The sequence below is a fragment of the Acanthopagrus latus genome, chromosome 23 (assembly GCF_904848185.1).
Source record: "Acanthopagrus latus isolate v.2019 chromosome 23, fAcaLat1.1, whole genome shotgun sequence".
Lineage (NCBI taxonomy): Eukaryota > Metazoa > Chordata > Actinopteri > Spariformes > Sparidae > Acanthopagrus > Acanthopagrus latus.
Window position 1 is genome coordinate 3305524 of NC_051061.1, and position 22369 is coordinate 3327892.

Here is a 22369-nt window from a genome sequence, read left to right on the forward strand (position 1 = left end):
AATGAAAAAGTGCATTTATGGATCATCACATTAAAAAGGAGCATTTTTATTTCAGACCTTGAAACCACAACGATAAGAGCACAATTATGATGAAATACTGCATAGTTATAAACATAGTGACCCTTCAAAATAAGGTACTGTACAGCTAAGATAGACAGACTGAAGGTGATTCTGGTGTTTTTAAATGGAGATGACTATATTAGCTCCATAGAGAGAACCTCCCATTTTTATTTTCTGAATAACAGATTGCAATTTCTTTTTTTCTTTTTTTGTCATCTTTTCTAATTCTTTGTGAGTCACAATTTTTTTTTTTCGTTCTCCTCTGAAATTGTGGTGATACATTTCAGGGACAGATTTATCAAAAAACAGACCAAATAAAGCCAAACCTATGTCCTTGACCAAACCCTACTGGATGTAAATGATAAACTGATAAATGTTGCTTTAAAGTGCGTAAACTCCTCGTCCCTTATTATGAAGATAGCCCTCTCCTTTCTTTAATCTACTTTTACCTAGTCTCAGCTCATCAGCATCCCTGTGATGTTTACCCTGAGTGCAGAGTCAACTTGCCTGCAGAGGGACTTCCTCTCTGCAAACAGAGACTTCTCTGTGTCTGAAACTGGAGAGGTCGGCATTCCTCTGCCCAGGCCTCAAGTAAAGACCCCAATTCTTGCAAAAATAATCCAGAATCCTGCCGGGAGCGAAAACCTATCCACTCTTCCTGGGTAGCTGCCTCCCTCAAGGTGGACAATCGATGTCAGTGTTTTCTGAAGCCGAGCTGATGCCAACAGGCTGAGCCCAACGCTCGTCCACCCAGCAGCCCCTCAGTGCTGCTGCATGAGCTGTGCAAAGGCTCTGGATTATTTCAAAGACAGATATGCCTTTTCTTGGTGGATTATGGATGTTCACAATCTTCATTTTCAAACTGGATTTGTACAGGCCAGATAAAACATCACCATCTCTTTAGGACTGCCTGACAACAACGAGGAGTCTCCACCAGCTGAGAGGTAGGCCGCAGTTATTTCCCTTTTCTGACCCAGATACGGTACATGCTGCCCAGTTGGGAGCCACGCTTACTGAGCTGCTTATTTCACATCTTTTGACCGATCACTCTGAGAACCAGCTTTTAAATTCTAAAGAAATAATAACAACAAATGTTTCACAATCCATTCTAACCTCTCAAGCAACAAATGCCACAAAAAAAAGAACTAGAACCAAATTTTGCTCCTAAGCCAAAGAAAGAATCTGCTATTCGTCTGTCTGGGACACTCAGCTGCATCTTTTTTCTCTTCCCACGGACTCCCACTACTTGTCTCAGACCCTTCCAGGAGGTACAGACTAGACAAAAAACATCTCTGAGATTTTTCTTTAATCTCACTTCCTCAGTCAGTCACTTTACAAAATTGGTAAAAAGCTAATTTAATTCAAGTTCTTGGGGGGGCAGTCAGCCAGTCAGTCAGGGAATTAGGCAGGATTCAATGTTAGACCACTTAACATGCTTTATTTCAGCATTCAAAATAATTAAAAACATCTCAATTTATTATACATATACAAAATAGGTACAAATCCTTGTGGTGTTTTTCCCCCATAGGTGTGTCTGTCTGCCTTTCTCTCACAAACTCTTTGCTGATGGCTCTCTTTTTGTGCATTTCTAAAATCTCTGATTTGCAATTTTTTTGAGAAAATTCACCCTTCGCACAAGAAAACAAGAAACAAGCTACAACAGGTGGGGCAGGATGAAGGGAGTGGAGAAGGATTTGGATGACAAAAAGGTGATACAAACATGAAACCAAAAGGTGTGATGAGAAGAGAAGAGATGCGGATCCACTTTTCATTTGAGCTCAAAAACAGAACTAACACTACCAAGGCTTGAAACAGAAGCAATCTGCCTCATTCTGGACATCAAGAATAGAACCATGGTTGAATTTTAGCACCAAGAGCGCCCCGCCAAGCCTTGACCTTAACACTAGAGAACAGTAAAGCCATACTGCATGGCCAGGAGACCTCAAAGAAAGAATAGCACCTTAAGTTTTAGCTGTTCCTGCTTCTGGTAAAATTTCAGTAAACCTCGACTCCCCCACCGACCGCTACAACTACTACAGGCTTTACACTTTTTTTTTTTCCTTTTTTTTTTGTTTTTTGAACAGCTGGATTTCCTTGCTTTCCTGAGGTAGCCATAAGATTTTTTTTTGTCCTTTCAAAAAGAGGTTTCAACCCATGTTTCTCTGCTCGTTGTTTTAATGTGACATTTCTTTTTAAAAAAAAATCAGGGGAAAATTGAAAGGAACAGACAAGAAAGCAACCACAACAACAAACAAGTCATGACAGCTACAACATCATGAGGCGGAGGGAGTTGTCAGTGTTGTCTGGGGCAGGTGGACAGTTGGGTTGGGAGGGTTGGGCAGAACAACAGAGACAAACATGGCTGTCAGTTTCACCGTTTATTCATCAACACCTGAAACTTGGTACAAAGCAATTGAGTTCTGTCTGTTGGGACTGTCCTTTCATTCCTCTTACCGCAGTGGTGTATAAAAATACAAAAGTCACCTGTGTGTTTCTGTTGGTTTCTGTAAACTCCAGAGAGGCCTGGTTTGGCTGGATGAAGAGGGGAAGTAAATTTTTACACTTTACAGAAGCATATATTATTTTCTTGTTGCCAGTGAAACAAAATGTCTTCTCTACAGGATCCTTGGTGTTGGTGATGGTAAAAAAAACAAAAAAAAAAAAACAAGAGTCAGAAACAAAAAAAGTAGTGGTCCCAAACACGACGATGCAGACTCCGCCACATCACCGCCATCTCGTTGAAGTGCAGGTTTTAGGCAAAGTGGACCATTGAAACAACGGCCGAATGGAAACTCGTAGAATCACGAGCGAGGGGTTGGATTTTTCAGAAAAATGGCATTAGAGAAATGTTTTGGTGGGGCTTTTTTTAGAGAGAGATGACTGCTAGAAAAAATAAAACACACACACACACACAACAACAATTTCAAGTCCAGATTTCTCTTTTTACAAGAAACAGACGGGTCCAACTTCAAGGCCGAACTCTTGGTCTGGAGCACCAACATCCATAGGAGCAATATCAATGATGGGCAGGCGAGATGTTTTCGATGTCTTGTACTCAATGACTGTCTTGCCCCATGTACCGGTGTGTGACTGGAGGCAGAAAAGAAGAAAAGGGAGTTAGGGTCAACAGTCAAAATGGCTGCTGCATTGTTAAAACTAGCATTTCAAAATGTTCCTAATTATGCCTGAACCTTTTGTTGTTAATGCACACTGACTGCAAGACTAGCTACAGGAGGTAGCAGATATGTTTGATTTCATGTACTGATTGTACTGCGTTTGCCTGCTGAATTGTGATGTCTGACCCCTGAGTTCTATGCTAAATTTGCAGGTTTATTATTAGGATTGGCATGAAATTGTTAAATGAAAGTTTCCTCACCGTGCATCCATCCTCCAGGACGCTGTAGGTGAAGCGACTGTTGCCCTCGGCTCTGATCTCGATCTCGTTGGAGCCACCAAGGTGCACGGCCTTCTTGAGGTTGCTGGTAGAGGCGTCCATGTAGGCGATGCTGTTCTTGCAGTGGTAGGTGATGTTCTGAGATGCCTCGGTGGACATAAGACGCAGGAAGGTCATCTGGATGTTGACATCCTCTGGCTGAGAGCCCTCGCTGCCGTACTCGAACTGTGTGGGAAAGAGGACGAGGGAGAAGTTACTTACTGAACTGGAAGGGGAAAGGGTGGGTAAGAAGTGGAGAAGTAAGATGAATTTGAGGAATAGTCGAGGAATCAAGAGAACTGAGAGGAAGTGGAATTGAAAGGAGTCCTTAGTAGGGAAGAATTGAATGCTGAAACTGAGAGTGGGGTAATGTAAATGTAATTGTAAAGACAGGACACACATGGAGGAGGGGAAGGTTAAAGAGAAACAGACAAGATGAGGTAAGAACAAAGAGTGAAGATGTGCTCTGTTTGGCATGTTTAGCACATTTACCTGGAAGCCACCATTCATAGCCTCTCCGAACCAGACATGCTTCTTCTCCTTGATGTTCTTGCTTGTGTACCAGTTCTTCTTGGCAATCTCGGGCTGAGTTGGAGTTACGCAGGTCTCTCCAGTCTCCATGTTGCAGTAGACCTTGATAGCATCCTGAGTGCAGCCCTGGTCAGGGTCAATCCAGTACTCGCCTAGAAAAGAGTTTGGAAAGGAACAGTCAGAACGCTGGCACACTGTCTGTCCCCCAATCCCAATCAATTTCCTTAAAGCCTTTACTCACCGCTCTTCCAGTCAGGGTGGCACATCTTGAGGTCACGGCAGGTTCTGGCGGGGTTCTTGCGAGTACCGTCGGGGCTGCGGATCTGCTCGATCTGCTGGCTCAGGCTCTTTAGGGTGCTGTCCACCTCCAGGTCGCGGTCACGAAGAACATTAGCATCATCAGCACGGAACATGCGGTAGGGATCGGGGGCCTTCTCCTGAGGCTGGGCAATGAAGCCAAGGTCAAATCCGCCACCGGGGGCACCAGGTGCTCCAGGAGGTCCAGGAGGTCCAGGAGGACCCTGAGAGACAAGCAGAGAGAGAATAGGAAGATAATTAGTTATTTCCCTGCAAGCTTAGCGTTCCTAGAAAATCACAACCTCCATATGGTGATTGAATGAGGAGACAGAATAGGGATAAACGGATGGACTTACGGCAGGTCCCATCTCGCCAGAACGTCCACGAGGTCCAGGAGGTCCAGTGGGTCCAGGCAGGCCACTCATACCATCCTTACCAGGAGAACCAGCAGATCCAGCAGGACCCTGTGAACAGCAAAAAGAGAAAATAGAAACATTATTGTCTGAATGTTAAACGTCTCTTCAAACTGTCTGAGACATAAAATACAGCACTTTTATGCTGCATCATAGTTTTGTTTGACTGCTCCAAGCCCTTAAAAATTGTATGGCATATTAACTCACTCTAGGTCCAGCGGGTCCAGCAGTACCAGCGGGTCCCATCTCTCCAGAAGCTCCCTTTGGGTTAACAAACATAAACAGGAGTTAGATCTTCAGTGTGTATGTTGCATACAGGTTTATTGTGAATATGTGTGGGTGAGGTCAGTGCAAAATGACATACAGCAGGTCCGGGAGGTCCTTGCATGCCAGTGAATCCTCTGTGTCCCTTCATGCCTCTCTCTCCAGCCTCTCCAGTCTCTCCCTTGTCTCCACGAAGTCCACTAGGTCCCTGTGAGAGGGAAGAAGGCAGTGAGGAGGGTTGTTTTGCCTTCCTCTGCTCGCAGTAACATCTATTGCTGTAGTCTAATAATTGTGCTGATATCATCACTTACAGCAGGGCCACGAGGTCCAGCAGGGCCAGCAGCACCAGCAGGGCCAGCAGGTCCCTGAAATGTGCAAAAATCAGTTTAATGTAAAGGGCAGGTCCCGCACCCACAGTTGATCTTGTATCAATGGCCAACTTTTATAAACATGGACTGAGGATACAAATATTAGCATAAAAAAGACCGTTGTTAAAGTATAAAATGATTTTGGCACTCACAGTCTCTCCACGGTCACCGGACTTTCCAGCAGGTCCAACGGGTCCAGGGGCACCAGGGGGTCCAGGGGCACCAGGGGCTCCGGCAGGTCCGGTCTCTCCACGATCTCCCTACAATTCAGCAAAATTTTTTTTTTAATTTCACTCACTTTAAAGGGTGAATATGTATTAAATTTAGCTGAAAACATTCCAAATGTATGTATTGTATTGCAGACATATTAACTGAAGTTAGCATACTAACCATCTAGCCCCGTCCCACCACAGTCCAAAGTTCCTGTGCAAGTGGTGTAAACACCAACACTCTGCTGGTTCTCTGAACTCCTAGTCTCAACAGCTAGCTGAGCTAACTAACTAATGGCAGCAGAGAGTGGATTCTCCAATGATATGTAGTCCCCTATTTGATCTATTTGACAGATGGCCAATTCTTACATATTGCACCATAATATATGTATTTTTATCACCATGGCCTGTCCAGTCCCATGTTCAAGAAATGTGAAGGGCTGCCGCAATTAACACAAGATTTGGTAAAACTGTTGTGGTAACACTGTCCAGGCTGTACAAAACATAACAATAGTTGCAAGTTATTAAACTGCTGAGTTCTGTAATAGAGGGTGGGGCTACACACATTTATGTTGTGAGTGAAATCTCTATTTGGAAAAGTACATTTATTTCAGCCGTCAATTGTTCAACTTGACTGAGAGTGAATTCACTCTCTGGTGCTGGTGAATGATTGATGATGTATTTCTAAACTCACCTTGGGTCCAGGGGCTCCATCACGACCAGCTGATCCCTCGTTACCAGGGGTTCCCTAAAACATCAGCAAGTTAACTGATTAGAAAACATATACAGGATTCACTTATGCTTATACCAGTATACAAAAAACAGATAGAAAACCCTGGTGTACAGGTTCATTTTGTCACACCTCACGTCCAGGCTCGCCAGGGGCTCCAGCCAGTCCAGGTGGTCCCATAGGTCCGGGAGGTCCGCGCTCGCCACCGGGTCCGCTTGGTCCCTGCTTTCCAACCTCTCCCTGTGGGTGACATGACCACATTCAGTTCAGTTATAATAACCTTAATTTTTTTTCTAATTGACTGAAGCTTGAAGCTGAAACTTTAGAAACACTATGGACCAAACAAAAGCTAAATTACATTTCACAATCATTGGCAATGATTCTTGAATTGGTTCATGATCACTTAATATTTCTGGTTTTGGTTCTAAACTTAAGCTTGTTAAACACATTTTGGTATTCTGGTTTCATCAGCCTCACTGTGGATTTCATAGTTATGAAGAGTTTGTTGAACATACAGCAGGTCCGGGCAGGCCAGGGAAACCTCTCTCTCCCCTCTGTCCAGGCAAACCAACAATACCACGCTGTCCAGCAATACCCTGAGGACCAGGCAGACCAGGAGAACCCTACAGGGGATGACAGAGAGAGAGACAAAAAGAATTGGGTTGATCAAGGTATTAGGCAACAGGAACTGGCAACAACCAACACTGTGTGTTGCCATTGATTGATAGATCAAAGTGGCACTCCACCAGTAGGTTCAAGGCAACTTACAGAAGCACCTTCGGCACCAGGGCTACCCTTCTCTCCAGGAGTGCCTGGGGGTCCAGCAGCACCCAGCTCACCAGGGCGACCAGCAGGTCCAGTCTCACCACGGTTTCCTTTGGGTCCCTCTTTGCCACCAGGTCCAGCGGGTCCGGGAGGTCCAGGGTTGCCCTATGAGGGGAATATCACACTGATGAAAAACATCCTGGACATTGAGCCCTGTCACAGGAACAATAACTGCTTAAAATGTTAGAGCAAGACTTACAGAGGGGCCAGGAGGTCCAACTCTGCCAGCAGCACCAGGGAAGCCAGTAGCACCCTAGGGAGACAGAAAGAGGACCATTAGGTGACTGAAGCTGGAAAAATGGCTATACCAAGTGAGCGCAAAACAATACAAAATAATAATATCTCAAGAGGAACAAAGCTGAAAAAGAGTGCCGACTTACAGGAGGTCCAGCGGGTCCACGGGCTCCCTTGGCACCAGTGTTTCCAACAGGGCCCTGAAAGGACACACCATTATGTCAGTGAACTTGGGAGAACCACTGAAAATGTAGCTATCGAGACTTCTGATGTTCACTCTAAATTATAGGATTTTCATATTTTAATGGGGTATGAATGTTTAAGTCTGCACACCTGAGGTCCAGGGGCACCAGTGGGTCCAGCAGGGCCAGGAGGACCAGAATCTCCCTTAGCACCATTGTCTCCAGCCTCTCCCTTAGCACCAGGCTGTCCATCAGCACCCTGTGGTGGAATGGAGAGAGAGTCAAATTATTTCTCTATCAAGGTTTTTGTTGAAGCTTCAAGATAAACACAAAGAATTGGTGGGAAAATCGCAGACATTCAAGAAGAAGTGACTTACAGGAGGTCCAGCGAATCCAGCTGGTCCAGGTGGTCCAGCCTCTCCACGCTCACCCTAAGGAAGAGAAGGGATACGATGATTGAGTCAGGGATTTAAAAATTCAATTGTCAACTCCTGAGGGACAAAAAGATAGGTACTAACAGGGGCTCCACGGGCTCCAGCAGGTCCAAGAGGTCCAGCAGCACCAGGCTCTCCCTTGTCTCCAGTGGCTCCAGCAGGTCCAGGAAGACCAATTGGTCCAGTCAAACCACGAGCACCATCCTTACCAGGGGCTCCATCAGTACCCTTGGCTCCTTGGTCACCCTTTGATATTGAATGGAGAGGTTAAATGAGGTATGCAACAGGTGTTCATACATCAGATCCTGTAAAATTGCCAACATCCTGTAGGTGGCACCGAGACTGGTCAGTAATTACTATCTAAAATATGAGACGAAATATGTCACCAGTGTGGTGTTGATGATTTTCTTCAAAATTCTTGGAAGTTATTGTTGATGGTGGGGATAGTGTTAAACTAGTCAGACTCATCATGTGGAATGTCTCTGTGGACAAATCATTGGGAATACTCACTCTGTCACCCCTAAGTCCTGGAAGACCAGCGGCACCACGCTCACCAGGCATTCCCTGCAGTCCAGGGGCACCCTGTGCTCCAGGAGCACCAGGGGCTCCAGCATCTCCCTGAGTAAAGTGTGGGAGGGGGAAGAGAACAAAGGCAAGACGAAAACAAAAGGGATTAGTGGAAAGAGGAATTTCAAAACAAGTGGTAGAAAATGCTGCCTGATATCTACTTGTGGGAGACTTCACTTTCAAATCAGGATTTACCTTAGCACCATCGTTTCCAGGAGATCCGGGAGAACCACGGGCACCAGCGGGTCCCATGGGGCCAGGTGCACCACGCTCACCGGGGAAACCTCTGTCGCCCTAAAGGGAAGGGTTGGCAGACAGTTAGATAAGTTGATGTGCAAGAGTGAAAGATTCAAAGAAATCACGAGGATCTATATGACTGGGGATCACTGATCTATAGCTTGATGATATTTTCAATTAAGAGATATAACATGAAGTGGAAAGCTTTAATTCCAAAAGACTACACTATTTGTCTGGTTTTTCCTCCAGCGGCCATATTGAATGTCTTCAACTATTTGTTCATGCTTTAAGACAATATAAGCTTAGAATTAGCTATACTATCTACAACATCCATTTAGCATTAGCCTGCTTTTAGCTAGTTTCAGTCTGCTTGCAATAACATCAGTATCCTTGCTAGAAGAAACTGCTGGCGAGTTAGCAAAGTAACAGTTTATGTTAAATAAGCTGCCTCTTTTCGAACTCAAGGTTGAAGCTTTTGGACTGATCCAAAGGCAAAAGTAAAGCAAGTTCACTGTGGCACACTAACTTACATTTGGAGCTCTTTAGACAATTCACCTCAACAGCAACAAAAGTTTTTCAACAATTTATAGACTACTTAATGAGGATTCTCTTATAATGAAAAGACAAATTTACAATCATTTTACCATCAATTTACCATCATTAGTAGAGAGGGAGTAGTGAGTAATTAATTGTGACCATGGAGATGATGAATGATGACTTACTCTAGCTCCAGCAGGTCCTGGGGCTCCAGCCTCACCTGGCAGACCCTAGATAGACAGGCAGGCAATTAATACATTTATATCTGTAAAGTCTCAATTTGATCTGGTACCTAAGTCCATCATATCTCAATCAGTACCTGCTCTCCAGGCTTGCCAGCCTCACCAATAGCACCCTGGGGTCCTGGAAGACCCTGGAATCCAGGACCTCCAGCAGGTCCCTGCTCTCCTCTCTCACCAGCAGGACCCTGAAAAAGAGACAATCAGTCTCATGAGGGGCATAGCAACTGAGCCTTGTGCTAGTGTGGGCAAGTGTGTGTGTATGCATGGTTGTGTAGTTGTGCATATTTCACTTACAGCAGGTCCAGCGGGACCCTGAGCACCAACGTCACCATCTTTTCCAGGTGCACCCTAGGTAGGAAGATGGCAGGCTTTTCAGACACACAGCTTTTATGGATCACACAAAAACAGTTGATCCAAAGGGTAACATGGTTTAGAAAACTTACAGTAAGACCAGTGGGTCCCATTACTCCTCTCTCACCAGGCTTTCCGGGCTCACCCTACAGATGGGAGTAGAAAATCACTATTACTTGAGATGCGTGGACAAAAAGATCAAATAAATTGTGTGGCAGATGAGACACATTACTTACAGCTGCTCCCTTGGGTCCGGGGAATCCCATGACTCCAGGCTGGCCTCTAGCTCCAACAGAACCAGGGGGTCCGGGGCGTCCATCTTGTCCAGGGGCTCCCTGGTATAGATGATCACAGAATTATTTTAAATTAGCACAGGTGTTTTGATGATATTGGATCAAATGTATTATACTAAACATAAACTTACAGCAAGTCCAGTCTTGCCATCAGGTCCAGGGCTACCGGGGCTGCCAGTCATTCCCTACAGGTAAAGGTCAGAGGTCAGAATAAGGCCTGCACAGGGAATAAATAATGCTGGCAATTATGTGATAAACAGTTGGAAATCTAACCTTAGCTCCAGGCAAACCGGGCTCACCAGTGCGGCCAGGCTCACCAGTGGCACCTTTAGGTCCAACAACACCAGGGCCACCACGCTCACCATTGGCACCCTATTATAGGGCAGAGAGATTAGATGAGTTAAAACTAATACGAACTGAAGTATGCAAGTGCTTCTAAGTAAAATGGAAGGACATAACAAATGTGTGCGTATCTGTTAACTCACTTTGGGTCCAGCAGGGCCATCAGAACCAGGGAAACCACGACCACCAGGGGCACCCTGTAATGAAAATAAAGCACATGTTGCTTAGCCATCACCAAAATCCCAACATGTCTTCTTTATCATGAAGTCAGTCCAGCCATAACTGTGATGTATGCTCAGACGAATTCTTGAGAGACAAAATCAAATTAAATTCTATCTTGTCACTTCTGTACTGTCCAAATACAAAAAAATGTCTAAAAATCCCCAAAATATATCAGTAGTAGTTTTTCCAAATAGTCTAAATGTATGTTGTATTACAGTATTTTTGGCCTGTACCATGTATACTATATTTACATTATATGGTAGGTAGTAATTTGACCGTTTCCTTCATTAGTGTTTGGATTCATAACAGTGAAGAATATTTAATTATATTTGCGCTCACAAGAAAAAAAAAGGTGTTTTTTAAATTCATTTATAATCATATCCATTATGTTTTTAGGTGCAAAAAATGTGATTCAACTCAGATAAAAAGTGTTATTGCTGTTTCGAAATGATAATTTTTTAATGTATATTAAAACACCAATTGATAAAATTATATATGGAGCCTTCAACCTTTTTCTTAGAGGTAAGAATACACCAGCAGATAAGTATCCCTCCTCATTACTCATAAAAAATATTACGATACACAGTATGGTGTGTTGAAACTTAGGTGAGATGCATACTCTCTCTCCAGGAGCTCCACGGGCTCCTGCAGCACCAGGCTCTCCTCTTGCGCCTCTCTTGCCCTCCTCACCAGAAGGTCCTGGGGGTCCCTGAACTCCTGGAGCACCCTAGAGAACACACACAGATGTAATAAGTGATCAAATGTGTATTCCTATTTGTTTGTATGCAAGCTGTTCTCGATATTGACAGTGGTGAAGATCAACTTACACCCTCTCCCTTAGCACCGGCCTCTCCCTTGGCTCCTGGGGCACCAACCTCACCCTGAGGGAAAAGAGCAGATAAACAAACATAAAAAAACCACACAACAAATAAACAAAAACAAGCAACAAAGAAACAAAAGACAAACAACATGCCCTCCTAAAAATATAACATAAAAAGGCTGACAGGTTGATATTTGACTTAAAATACAATACAATAATGCAATAATAATAATACAAATTATGTTTACTCTTGATTTAGTAGTTTTACTGTATGCTTTGGACCTAAGAATTTTTTCTAATCATGTCCATTACAGGGATACAGTCTTAAGAAAACACTATTTTTGGCTTTAGTTAGTTTTGAGAGCTTTACTCACAGTGTTACCCTTGGGTCCGGGGGCACCGGCAGCACCCTGAGGTCCTGAAGGTCCACGGGGTCCGGGGAATCCGGGAGCTCCAGCAACTCCAGCAGCACCCTGCAGGGGGCAGCACAGGCCAACAACACAGTCATATCATGCTGGACTGCAAGTGATGAGTCTCTGTGGCTATGCAACTATTAAACCCCAGCTCTGCTTTTTTTTTTAGCCAGGAAGGGATTCAGACCCGCAACTCTAACATGCCTATAAAACATACGTGTTGAAAGAGATACTCACAGGGCTTCCCTTAGCTCCAGCGGCTCCATCAGCTCCAGGGTTTCCCTGAGTGGAGAAACAGGACAAGAGATTTTGATTAACAAACCAGAAGCCACAAGGCTCTTCTGTGTGATGCAGTGAGAGTTATAAAGGAGTGAACAATGAGAAACGTTTTGTTTTCTCCTCTAGGACCTAGTCACCTCGGACCTGAACATCCTGTTACAGAAGTGTATTGTTTGTACTCACGGAAGGTCCGGCAGCGCCAGCGGGTCCGGGGTTACCAGGCTCACCGCGGGATCCAGCAGGTCCCTCGGCTCCACGAGCACCCTGAGGTCCAGCATCACCCTGGATAGAGGGGAAACATAGTACAGGATTTATCCAGATTACCATGTCCATACCAAGATATGATCGAGGAATTATAGAGGGATGTAATACCGTTGTAAAACATGAACTGTAACAATGAGCGCAGAAGAGTGTATTTTATTATTGTACACTGTGTTCAAGTTCAGCATTTGTCAACAAGGCCTGGAATTACTATTAGCAAAACAACAAATTACCAAAACTAAATCTCTGAACTAGTATTGCTGCATAATAATCTTCATATACTACACAGGTTTTGTAGCAGATACACAAGTAATAATTGCTTAGGACTATATGTAGTGTATAAGTGGGTCACGAGACAGAGTTCCTTGGTTGTCCTTCTATGACCCATACCAAATGTGACCCCTTTGGGTCAAAGATCAAATTAAAAGGTCAACTACTTGCACATATGTTAAGACAAATGCATTGAGGCATTGAAAAGTTAGGTCAGTAAGCTGCTAATGACAACTACAACCTTTCTGGAGCAAAGAAGAATGGGATGTAGCAAAACAAATGTGTGGTGTTACTTTGGATGGTGAAGGGCGCAGAAGACAAAGGTAGAAGCTGAGGATGAAAGACATAAAAAATAGAGGTTGCTGGCGTGGATCACGTTGGGTGTAGCAGTAGTACCTTAGCTCCAGGGCCACCAGGGAATCCAGGAGGTCCAGCGGGGCCAGTGGGACCCTGAGAGGAAACATTAAAGACGAAGACATTCAGGCAAATGTTTCGGAACAATTTATACCTTCACAGACACTCAAATCTAGAGTTTCATGAATTGCACTCTTATCGAAGAGATATTTGGGAATGTGAGACTTACGGGAGGTCCAGCAGCACCAGCGGCACCATCGTTACCACGAGCTCCCTGCAGCACAAAGACAAACACGATTGGTTGATCTATTCCCTGACTGATAGATTACAGTAGTTGTGCGCGTGCATGCATGCCAGTGGGTGAGGATGGACTCACAGCAGCTCCAGCAGCACCAGCACGGCCTCTCTCACCAGGGAGACCACGAGGTCCCTAAGGAAGAGACAAAGAGTGTCAGTTAGTAAGCTGTACTCCTTAAATCAATTGGAAGGGATGAAAAAACGGCAACTATATGGCCAAATGGTGGGGCTTGTTTTACTCACCATAGCACCAGGGGTTCCGTTCTCACCAGGGGCTCCACCCTCTCCCTAAACAATAAGCAACAGGCAGGTGAGATGATGAGAACGACAGAAACTGTGGTATCATTTAGTCAATATTAATTCAAGAAACCAACATGGCTGCTACCAGCCAATGATCCATCACCATGGTCTGCTACAGCTGCTAAGCTACCACTTACTGTGCCCACTTGAAGGCCAAGTCCACTGATTTTACACAGAAAAGTCTGTTTACTAGTCATATAGAGCACTAGACATCTTGGCTTGGACTTTACAACAGAAAGCCTGCATTGCAAACAGAAAAGATGCAACTGTTTGCAATATGGGAAAGTTTTAGCCAATAAAAGGGACTCAAATTCAGGATCGCTCAGCACCTCCAGTTTCTATTTGAAAGATTTTATTATTTTAAAAATCTTTCCCTGTACTTACAGAAGCAGAGTGACACATTAATATGGCAACTACTTCTTCTGCTAGCATTTACCCTACTCTCACCATTGCTGTAAGCGCCACCTTTACAGCTACTACTATTACTACAGAACACCCACTAAATTGAAATTTTCCAACAGTGATAACAGAGAGGGACAATCACCTTGGGTCCAGCAGGGCCAGTGTCTCCCTTGGCACCATCCAGACCACTGAATCCCTACAGAGACATAGAGAAATACAGTTGAAGTCCACTGTTAGGACACATATATATATATATACATGTATCTATAGATATGTAATTGCTGATTTGTTGAATGCAGAGATATAAAGCTCTGACTCACTCTGTGTCCCTTGATTCCAGGCAGACCAGGGGTTCCTGGGAAACCACGAGCTCCCTGGGGGAAAGATAAGCGACAGGAGACACAATTAATTATCACAGCTTTGTTTTTTTGTTACTTACATTACACACCTGTGAATTACGCTGCCATGGCAACTCACCTGTGGGCCAGAAGGTCCACGCTCACCACCACGACCAGGTTTGCCAGACTCACCCTAAGAGAAAGAGAGATAAAAAGAAAGGGATGAGCTCAAAAGTCATCATTTAATTCAAACTGAGACGTAGGTGTTGAATACGAGCAGACTTACATCCTCTCCATTCTTTCCAGGGGGGCCGGCGGGGCCACGAGGACCCATGGCACCCTGTAGAGGAAGACGCAAACAAGGTGAGAATGCTGACAAACTAGCAAGGTGAAATGTTGGTGTGTATTTGTTTTTGGATTCGTAATACTCACAGAAGGTCCGGGCTCACCAGGCTCACCAGGGGGGCCAGTGAATCCCTGAGGTCCCTGTAGGGGGGACACACACAAAACACCATCAGTGCTACACTTACACTACCAATACTGGACAAATATATTGACAGCACTCTCTATTAGCTGTAAAGTCACCCTGTTGTAATGATATGCCCATACATATATGATCCTCCTCTACACAGTCTGAGTCAGTGGGTTATCTTGTTTTTTTTTTTCACAGCTGATGTCAGCTCACCCAGGTGGGAACAGTAGCAGAATTTAAATATCAGTTGTGATGACAACAATCAAACACAAACTCTCTTTTCATATGACAGGATTATCTTTCAGTGACTGTGATGTAATTCAATTGTGTATATTTGGAGTTAGTCCTGGTTGGCTTCCAGCCCCTCAGGATCTTACTGGTTACAATGGTGAAACTCAATGCTAAACCAGTAGCTTAAAATGCTTGAATGATCCTTCCTGCCGCTGACAACTCAAGTATGTAGGATAATGTGAGCAAGGTGCTGTCTACGTGCTGCTTTGTGTATTTTGGTTGAAGCTGAAACAAGTTAACCTACCTAACCTCTGCAGGTGGGACTCAAGTGTTTTCAACAGAAAGCAAAGCAGCCTTTGCTTTGCTGCATTCTAGGAATCGTGACTGCTGTTGCCCCCCCCCAAACAGCCACTGTACCAGCTGTATGTTACCCGTAAGCTAGTTAAGATGGCTGTGTTTTGTGCTCAGCTCAGCCTCTGACTTCACCCAGAGCTCCTCTGCAACTGCGGCCCTTTCTTTCATTCCCCTCTAATCTTTCTCCTTTTCCCTCAAGTCTCTGTGTGTTTTACAAGCTGATGATTAATGTAGCAACAGAATACTTGCACATTTCTTGCTCCTCTTGAAATGTTTTTGAAACTTTTCAACTCTATTTGCGTCTGAGAACACTGTCTTTATAGTTGTAAGGAGAAAATGAACACAGAAAAGTAGTGCAGAGTAGGAGCGCAATAGAGTTTGTCACTGGCTTCGTACCAACTGGGCCCTGAAAAGAGTAGTGTGGTGATGTCACGGTGATGTCATGCTGAGGTACACATGCTATCACTGCCCTTTGCTGATTCTTGCACTTTCAGCTTTGAAACATTTTGAATTGAGGAAGAAAGTGTTGTGCTTACGCTAGCGCCAGGAGCTCCGGGAGGTCCACGGGGTCCCATTGGGCCCTGTTAATCAAACAGAGGCAAGGTCAATCACTATACAACTGACAACGATATGACTTTGGCTGTGTTTGTGTGTGTATGTATGTGTCCTACCATGGGTCCAGGCACAGGCATGGCAGGGGATTTGTCATCATAGCCACCGGACATCTGAGGGGAGAAGTTCTGGAAAAAGCAAACACAGAAAAAATATAATAAGCAATTTGTCGTGTGACATACAAACTAAAAATCTTAAACCAGGTTTAAACTTTCTGTGACATGGACGAAATGCAACTTCTATGTCCTTTTTTTGAGTATTCCAAAACAATGCACTCTGACACTTCAAGCTTCAAAATGTATACAGAAGCACATCTTGAGCAATACATGTCAGATCCGATCTCAGAGTACAGGAGGTTTGTGACAACCTGACTGTGTCTAGCTAACAGTGCTGTTAGCTTCACATTCTTGATAATCAGATCAATTCCACAACCTTTGACCTCATCCCTTGTACTGAGGGTGATGTAGGATGTGTTGGGCCCTTTGGGTGCCACTGCTTTTATCTGATCACAGTCGCCACTGAAAGTAAGGCTTTAAGAGTCTCTGTTAGCTTAGCGTGGTCACTCAGCATGTGGTTGTTGATATGCTAGTGAGGATCTAGGTCAATTTTAATTTATAATGCTACATAACAACAAAGGAATATTGCCTTAAGTGTGCTAGTATAGGGAGAAAATCATTAGCAACCACTGCATGCTGAAACTGAAAATAAGCATGTGAGTAAAAGGTTGAACTAGATTTAAATTAGGATTAGTCAAAAATGTTGATTTAATATGCTAATTTATGATGGAAGCCAATAGGAAAATTAACCATGGCATGCTTATCATGATTCTAAAACTGTAAATGACCCCAGGATGAAAACCAAGCTCCAAATCAAGGTCAATAATATCAAGCATGCATGGGAAAACTGAAATAAAAGAGCTTTGGCTGTGAAAGTATTTTACAGCTCTTCCTATTCTCATCCAGCATGCTCTTATTTGTTTATACTTGTCCATTTTCATCTAATTTCCCAAAAATCGAACCATTTGCAGACATTTGGAAATCAGAAGCATTGAGGTGGTGCTTGTTTTTGAGACAAAATGAGTGAACTGGGGAGTGGGGAGTGAACTGTGAGTGCTGGGAAGTTGACAAGAATATGTGTTTTTTTTAAGTGTCTGACCACCACAGAAGAAGAAGTTGGCCAACTGATATGTTGCCACAGCCTGGTCCAATCAATGGTCTACATGCATTCATGTGACTTTTGATTCCAGCTGTGGTCAGCTTATGCCCGGTCAGTTAAGACCTAGACAGGTCCAATAAAAAAACATTTTATCGTGACAACTTACTCCACCAAGGCCGGGAGGTCCAGGAGGGCCGGGAGGGCCGGGAGGTCCGGGCTGGCCGGGGATACCATCGTTGCCAGGGGGACCAGGAAGACCCTGTGATGGGGGACAAGAAGGAGGAAGACAGAAATAAGGAGTCAGGCTCGGGTGTCAGAATTACTTTAACGCAGGGCTCTAATGCTTATTGTCAAAGAGAGGAAAACCCAACATGCAGTCCCAGTCACAGCTGCCTCAAAAACAGATCCTTGTTGTGTAATATAAAATATCCTATGTGTTTCTTGACAGGTTGACCAGGTCCCTATAGTCCCTATAGTGATGACAGCAGCATTACACCTGGGGGAGGGGCTTATTCCAGTCTCACGCTGACCATGTGACCAACCATGTGATCATGTGACATCAGGATACAGGAACTGGGTAAGAGCAGTCACTGACCCTTTTCTAACCACCCATTCAGTAGGGATCCACATGCTCATCACTAACTAAAAATCAGTCATCTAAAAAAGGTCCACATTATGAATAACATCATACATTACAATAATCATAGCCAGAACCTCATGATTATATGTGATTATGAGCACTCTCCCCATCCCAGCAGAAGTCCAACCAACTTGTTATTATAAAAGCACCAACGTCTTAATGTATCCAAATTGTGAGCTAACCAAAGACCTCTCTGCATCTCACAAAATAACATGACATCAAGACATGTTCCCATAACTCACGTTAAGCCACCTTTAACTTTGTACGGAATATAATCAGTTATGTGAAAAAATCTCTTACTCACAGTTTCCCTTCAGCTAAGCTGTGTTTCCACTTCCTGTCCTGCTTCAAAATTGCTTTGCCCTCAGTCTGACCCCGCCATGTTTTCAATCACTGATCAGCATGAACCCCGATAAAGCAAATTTCTTCCTCCAACATGATTCATAGAACACGCGAGAAAGTGACTTCATCCAGAAGTAGAAGAAACAAAAGTACAAGTTGTACCCTTTACTGCAGTTTTAAAGACACTGATGTCATCAGACCAGCTGCTGTTCACACAGTAGTCCAGTAATATTTGGAGTGCTCTTACTTTACACACCTCACTGTTTTACTTAAAACACTTCTTCACCTTGGTGAAGTGCGATTTTGAATGCTGGACTGGGCTACGGGACAAGAGTCATCCAAGCGCATTACACTCCTGTCAGTACAACTGCTTTAACTCCCTCATAAACACTCAAGAATCTAGACAGTGAACGCACCACATGGCCCTTATGTATCCAGAAATCACAAGATCAGTAAGTGAGGATTGTGAACCTACCCTGTCTCCCTTGGGTCCACGCTCTCCCTTGGGTCCCTGTAAATGATGAAAAAAAGATAGTGTCTCAGTGTGTGATCAAAAACAAAATTAAATTGGCGCATCAGGATATGATTCATATGATTAATCATGTATCTGATATAATCAATTAAGTCCTATATGAAGTGGTCATATGCCCCAATAATCCATAAACTAATAATAATAACAACATTACAATCAATAGTTACATTAAGCTGATGAAATCTCTGTATTTCACTAAGTGACTGCTTGTGTGGTGATGATCATGATGTGAATGATATGTATACATGTTGTGAATATTTACCTCAGGCTCCTGGAATCCTGCAGAAAGAAGGAGACAGACACATTGTCATGAATATCATAATGATGCACACACACAAACACACACATACAAAGTTAAAGTTGATTAAGCTTAAACATAAAGTTTAAGATAAACAGCGTTATATCCTGACATGTTGTCCTGATCAACAACACATTGAGCTATAATGGAATGGAATTATAAAAACATCCAGTAAAGGAGGAAAGAAAGAAAGAAAGAAAGAAAGAAAGAAAGAAAGAAAGAAAGAAAGAAAGAAAGAAAGAAAGAAAGAAAGAAAGAAAAAGAAAGAAAGAAAGAAAGAAAGAAAGCAGTTTGGGATATAATACCATCATCAGGGCAGATGGGGCAGCACTCGTCATGGGGGATGACAGGGTTGGGGCAGTCGGTTGTGTCCTCGCAGATGACTTCATCACACATCACCGTGCCGCTGTCGCACACACAGATCTGGCATGGCTCCGGCTTCCACACATCCCGGTCCGCGAACACCTGGCCGTCCAAGGTGCAGCTTGAGCCCGTGCCTGAGGGGGGCGACACACACACACACACACACACACACACACACACACACACACACACACACACACACACACAGGTGAGTAGGCTGCCTACCTGAACACACTTGCACATGCAGCATGTACATAAAAAAAAGCTATATTTAACAAATGTTACTTATAAACTGCTTCAACTGCATACGTCTGCTTTAAAATAGGCCATATAAGGATATTCAGCTTGAAGATTGAAGAATTGAAGACCCAACAAAAAAAATGAAATTAGTGTATAATTTCAATAACAACATTAAAAATGTATGGTTTTACTATAAATTACTATCCGGCATGTTTTTAGTTTTGTGTAGGAGCAACAGTAGCATTGGAATTAAAAGTGCTTTAAGTTGAGAAAACGCGTCCAAAGAGATATAAAATACATATAAAAAACAACAAACAGAGACACTGGTGAAGGCAGAAACAGAAAGACATCAGGCTGGAGAAAAGAGGCTTGAGGAGGATTTGGAAGTGGTGGCCCTCAGGTCGGGGCCGGAAAGAAAGCGTGCAGAGGTGACGGAGAGGGCAGCTGTGTCCGGATGCAGGTCACACTGTCTTTACGCAGGCTAGACTCATGAGTGATTTCATTCTCCCTTTAAAGACAATACAAAACTGGTTCTTTAATCTTCTCTAACGCCAAGTCACATTTTCCAGCCTGCTGTGGACCTCTCAGCAGAACTAACTCCGGAGCTGAGGCTCCTTTTAGGGCTCAGAACTGTCCCAGCGTGCCAAAGTGCTGAGCTCAGAGGGAAAAGCAGCAGAGACCCTTGGCTTGGCAGCAGCTGGTGGAAACAGTCCACATGTGTTTGTAATTAGAGGAAACAAAAAAAAAAAAAAAAAGAGAGAGAGGAGAGGAGTTGAAGAAGAGGAGAAGGAGGGGGGGGAGGAGGCAGCTTCGGGGGGACGTGGCGGCCAGATGTTTCTGCAGGTCTGAGAGGAGCCTCTGGGCGGCGCTGTGAGACCGCTCACAGGGTCACACCACATCTGGTTCAAATAGACAGACGGGCAGCTGAGTTCTTTCCAGACGAGAAGAACATCTGGAAAAATTGATTCCAGCTCCGTGCTTTGTTGTTTCCAGAGCTGAGCTGACTCTCTTTGTCTTCTCAGAGGAGGAAAACGCTCTGTGTCTAAACACAAGCAGAGGCCTTCTCACTCAACTGTCCAAACACACCTGAGGAGCTGGACTTTGTTTTTAGAGCACGGAGGCTTCGAGGTCAAATGTTTCCAGGCAGACAAGACTGCGCCTGCACACCTCCTACTCTCACTCTCTGTCTCTCTCACCTGGCCAACTCAACACTTGGCTCCAGGCGGTGAATTACTCTGCCACATCATTCAGGCCTGTGAGGGTTTTCCTATCTGTCTCGTGTCTTGCTGAAAAGCGAGCGAGATCTTCGCAGCCCGATTGAGTGAAAAAAAAAAAGAAGCCATTTTGACCTCCTCACATCTCAAACTGTACGGTTTACCACCTGTTTTTTTTTTCCCAGGCTGAGTTCGACTTTTTGGAACGGTGGGATGTCAAAGTGACAAAATGCGGTGCAAGGGAGGGCGTTGTGTTAATGTCGAAAAACAAAAGCTAATGGGGTTTTTTTTCTTTTCTTTTTCTGGAAGCACTCCATCTTTTTTTTCGGGTTGCAGTTGTGATACACATGCATGTCTGCTAGTCTACATTAGAAAAACCTCGCCTGGAGGAGAGCCTAGAAAACCTGCAGCAACTCGCTCTGCATGCAAGAGGGAGGTGGAGGGGTGAGGTAAAGAGACATAGACAAACACAAGGACAGAGGGACAGACAGCGGCCTTCCTGAGATGCCCAATGCATTATGCACACCGTGTACTAGTTAGAATTAAAGTTAAGCTATCTATCTATCTATCTATCTATCTATCTATCTATCTATCTATCTATCTATCTATCTATCTATCTATCTATCTATCTATCTATCTATCTATCTATCTATCTATCTGTCTGGTTGTCTGTCTGTCACAGCGGAGATAAAGGAGAAGGAGCAAGCATCAAAGTTCTCATTTCTAGTTCAAACTTTTTTCCTTTCTCCTCTTTTCTCTCTAAGATCTCAGCAGCCGTCCACCCATGAAGAGAAAATCCACTGTCAAAAACCAGTAAAAAAAAACAAAAAAAAAGAAAAAAAAAAAGAAAAAAAAAAAAAGGGGGGGGTTGAGAAGCTCCAGTAAACAGTGATGAAACTTACGGTCGTCCTCGCCCTGCGCTCTGACCAGGAGCACCGCTGCGCTGAGCAGCAGCGCCAGCCGCATATCCACAAAGCTGAACATGTCTAGATGCCACTAGACATGTAGACTCTTTGAGGCAAGAGAGGAAAAAAGTTGGGGAGGTTCTCTTTTCCCTGCTACACTCCAATCATACACGGGTGTTTGGGGCAGGGTCCGCTTGTCTGTTCACAGTCCTCCTGACCCCAGCAGAAAACTCCCTACTGCCTACACTCACTTTCCACTGGGGTTTTTATATGGGAGCCTGAAAAACTGGGAGGTGCTGGGGACCGGGCTGACTGGGGACGCACCCTCATTACCCAGCTGCTGCCGCTCACGTTTAGGGAAGACAAGAATGGACCCCTCCTTCAAAGAGAGAGAGAGAGAAAAAAAAAAAAACCAGAAGAAAAGGCAGAGAAAGAAGAAAAATCGGCAGCAGGTCCCTCCTTCCATAATTCTACAGCAGAAGGGTTGGAGTTTTGAAGGGGGGCTG

General features: G+C 44.1%; 1 protein-coding gene across 1 annotated transcript; it reads right to left on the reverse strand.

Moving 5' to 3' along the window:
• Positions 1 to 1478: 1478 nt before the first annotated feature.
• Positions 1479 to 22112, reverse strand: col1a1a (collagen, type I, alpha 1a). Its single transcript, XM_037089113.1, has 49 exons — positions 21861 to 22112; positions 19447 to 19638; positions 19106 to 19122; positions 18787 to 18822; positions 17496 to 17588; positions 16234 to 16302; positions 16099 to 16143; positions 14938 to 14991; positions 14792 to 14845; positions 14645 to 14698; positions 14488 to 14541; positions 14310 to 14363; positions 13709 to 13753; positions 13545 to 13598; positions 13398 to 13442; positions 13211 to 13264; positions 12467 to 12565; positions 12242 to 12286; positions 11966 to 12064; positions 11599 to 11652; positions 11391 to 11498; positions 10693 to 10746; positions 10481 to 10579; positions 10339 to 10392; positions 10151 to 10249; positions 10007 to 10060; positions 9858 to 9911; positions 9641 to 9748; positions 9507 to 9551; positions 8743 to 8841; positions 8491 to 8598; positions 8065 to 8226; positions 7924 to 7977; positions 7698 to 7805; positions 7511 to 7564; positions 7330 to 7383; positions 7074 to 7235; positions 6821 to 6928; positions 6438 to 6545; positions 6270 to 6323; positions 5519 to 5626; positions 5310 to 5363; positions 5099 to 5206; positions 4942 to 4995; positions 4678 to 4785; positions 4266 to 4545; positions 3986 to 4176; positions 3437 to 3679; positions 1479 to 3150 (listed from the first exon to the last, which is right to left on the reverse strand). The coding sequence occupies exons 1-49, from the start codon at positions 21940 to 21942 to the stop codon at positions 3004 to 3006; spliced, it is 4338 nt and encodes a 1445-aa protein (XP_036945008.1). The 5' UTR covers positions 21943 to 22112; the 3' UTR covers positions 1479 to 3003.
• Between the last annotated feature and the right edge of the window lie 257 nt (positions 22113 to 22369).

Coding starts and splice junctions, on each gene's coding strand:
- col1a1a (XM_037089113.1), bottom strand. CDS start 21,942: ATGTTCAGCTTTGTGGATATGCGGCTGGCGCTGCTGCTCAGCGCAGCG. Junction 5,627..6,269: donor ATGGAGCCCCTGGACCCAAG/GTGAGTTTAGAA, acceptor GCTGAATTGTAG/GGAGATCGTGGAGAGACCGG. Junction 3,151..3,436: donor TCCTGGAGGATGGATGCACG/GTGAGGAAACTT, acceptor TTCTGCCTCCAG/TCACACACCGGTACATGGGG.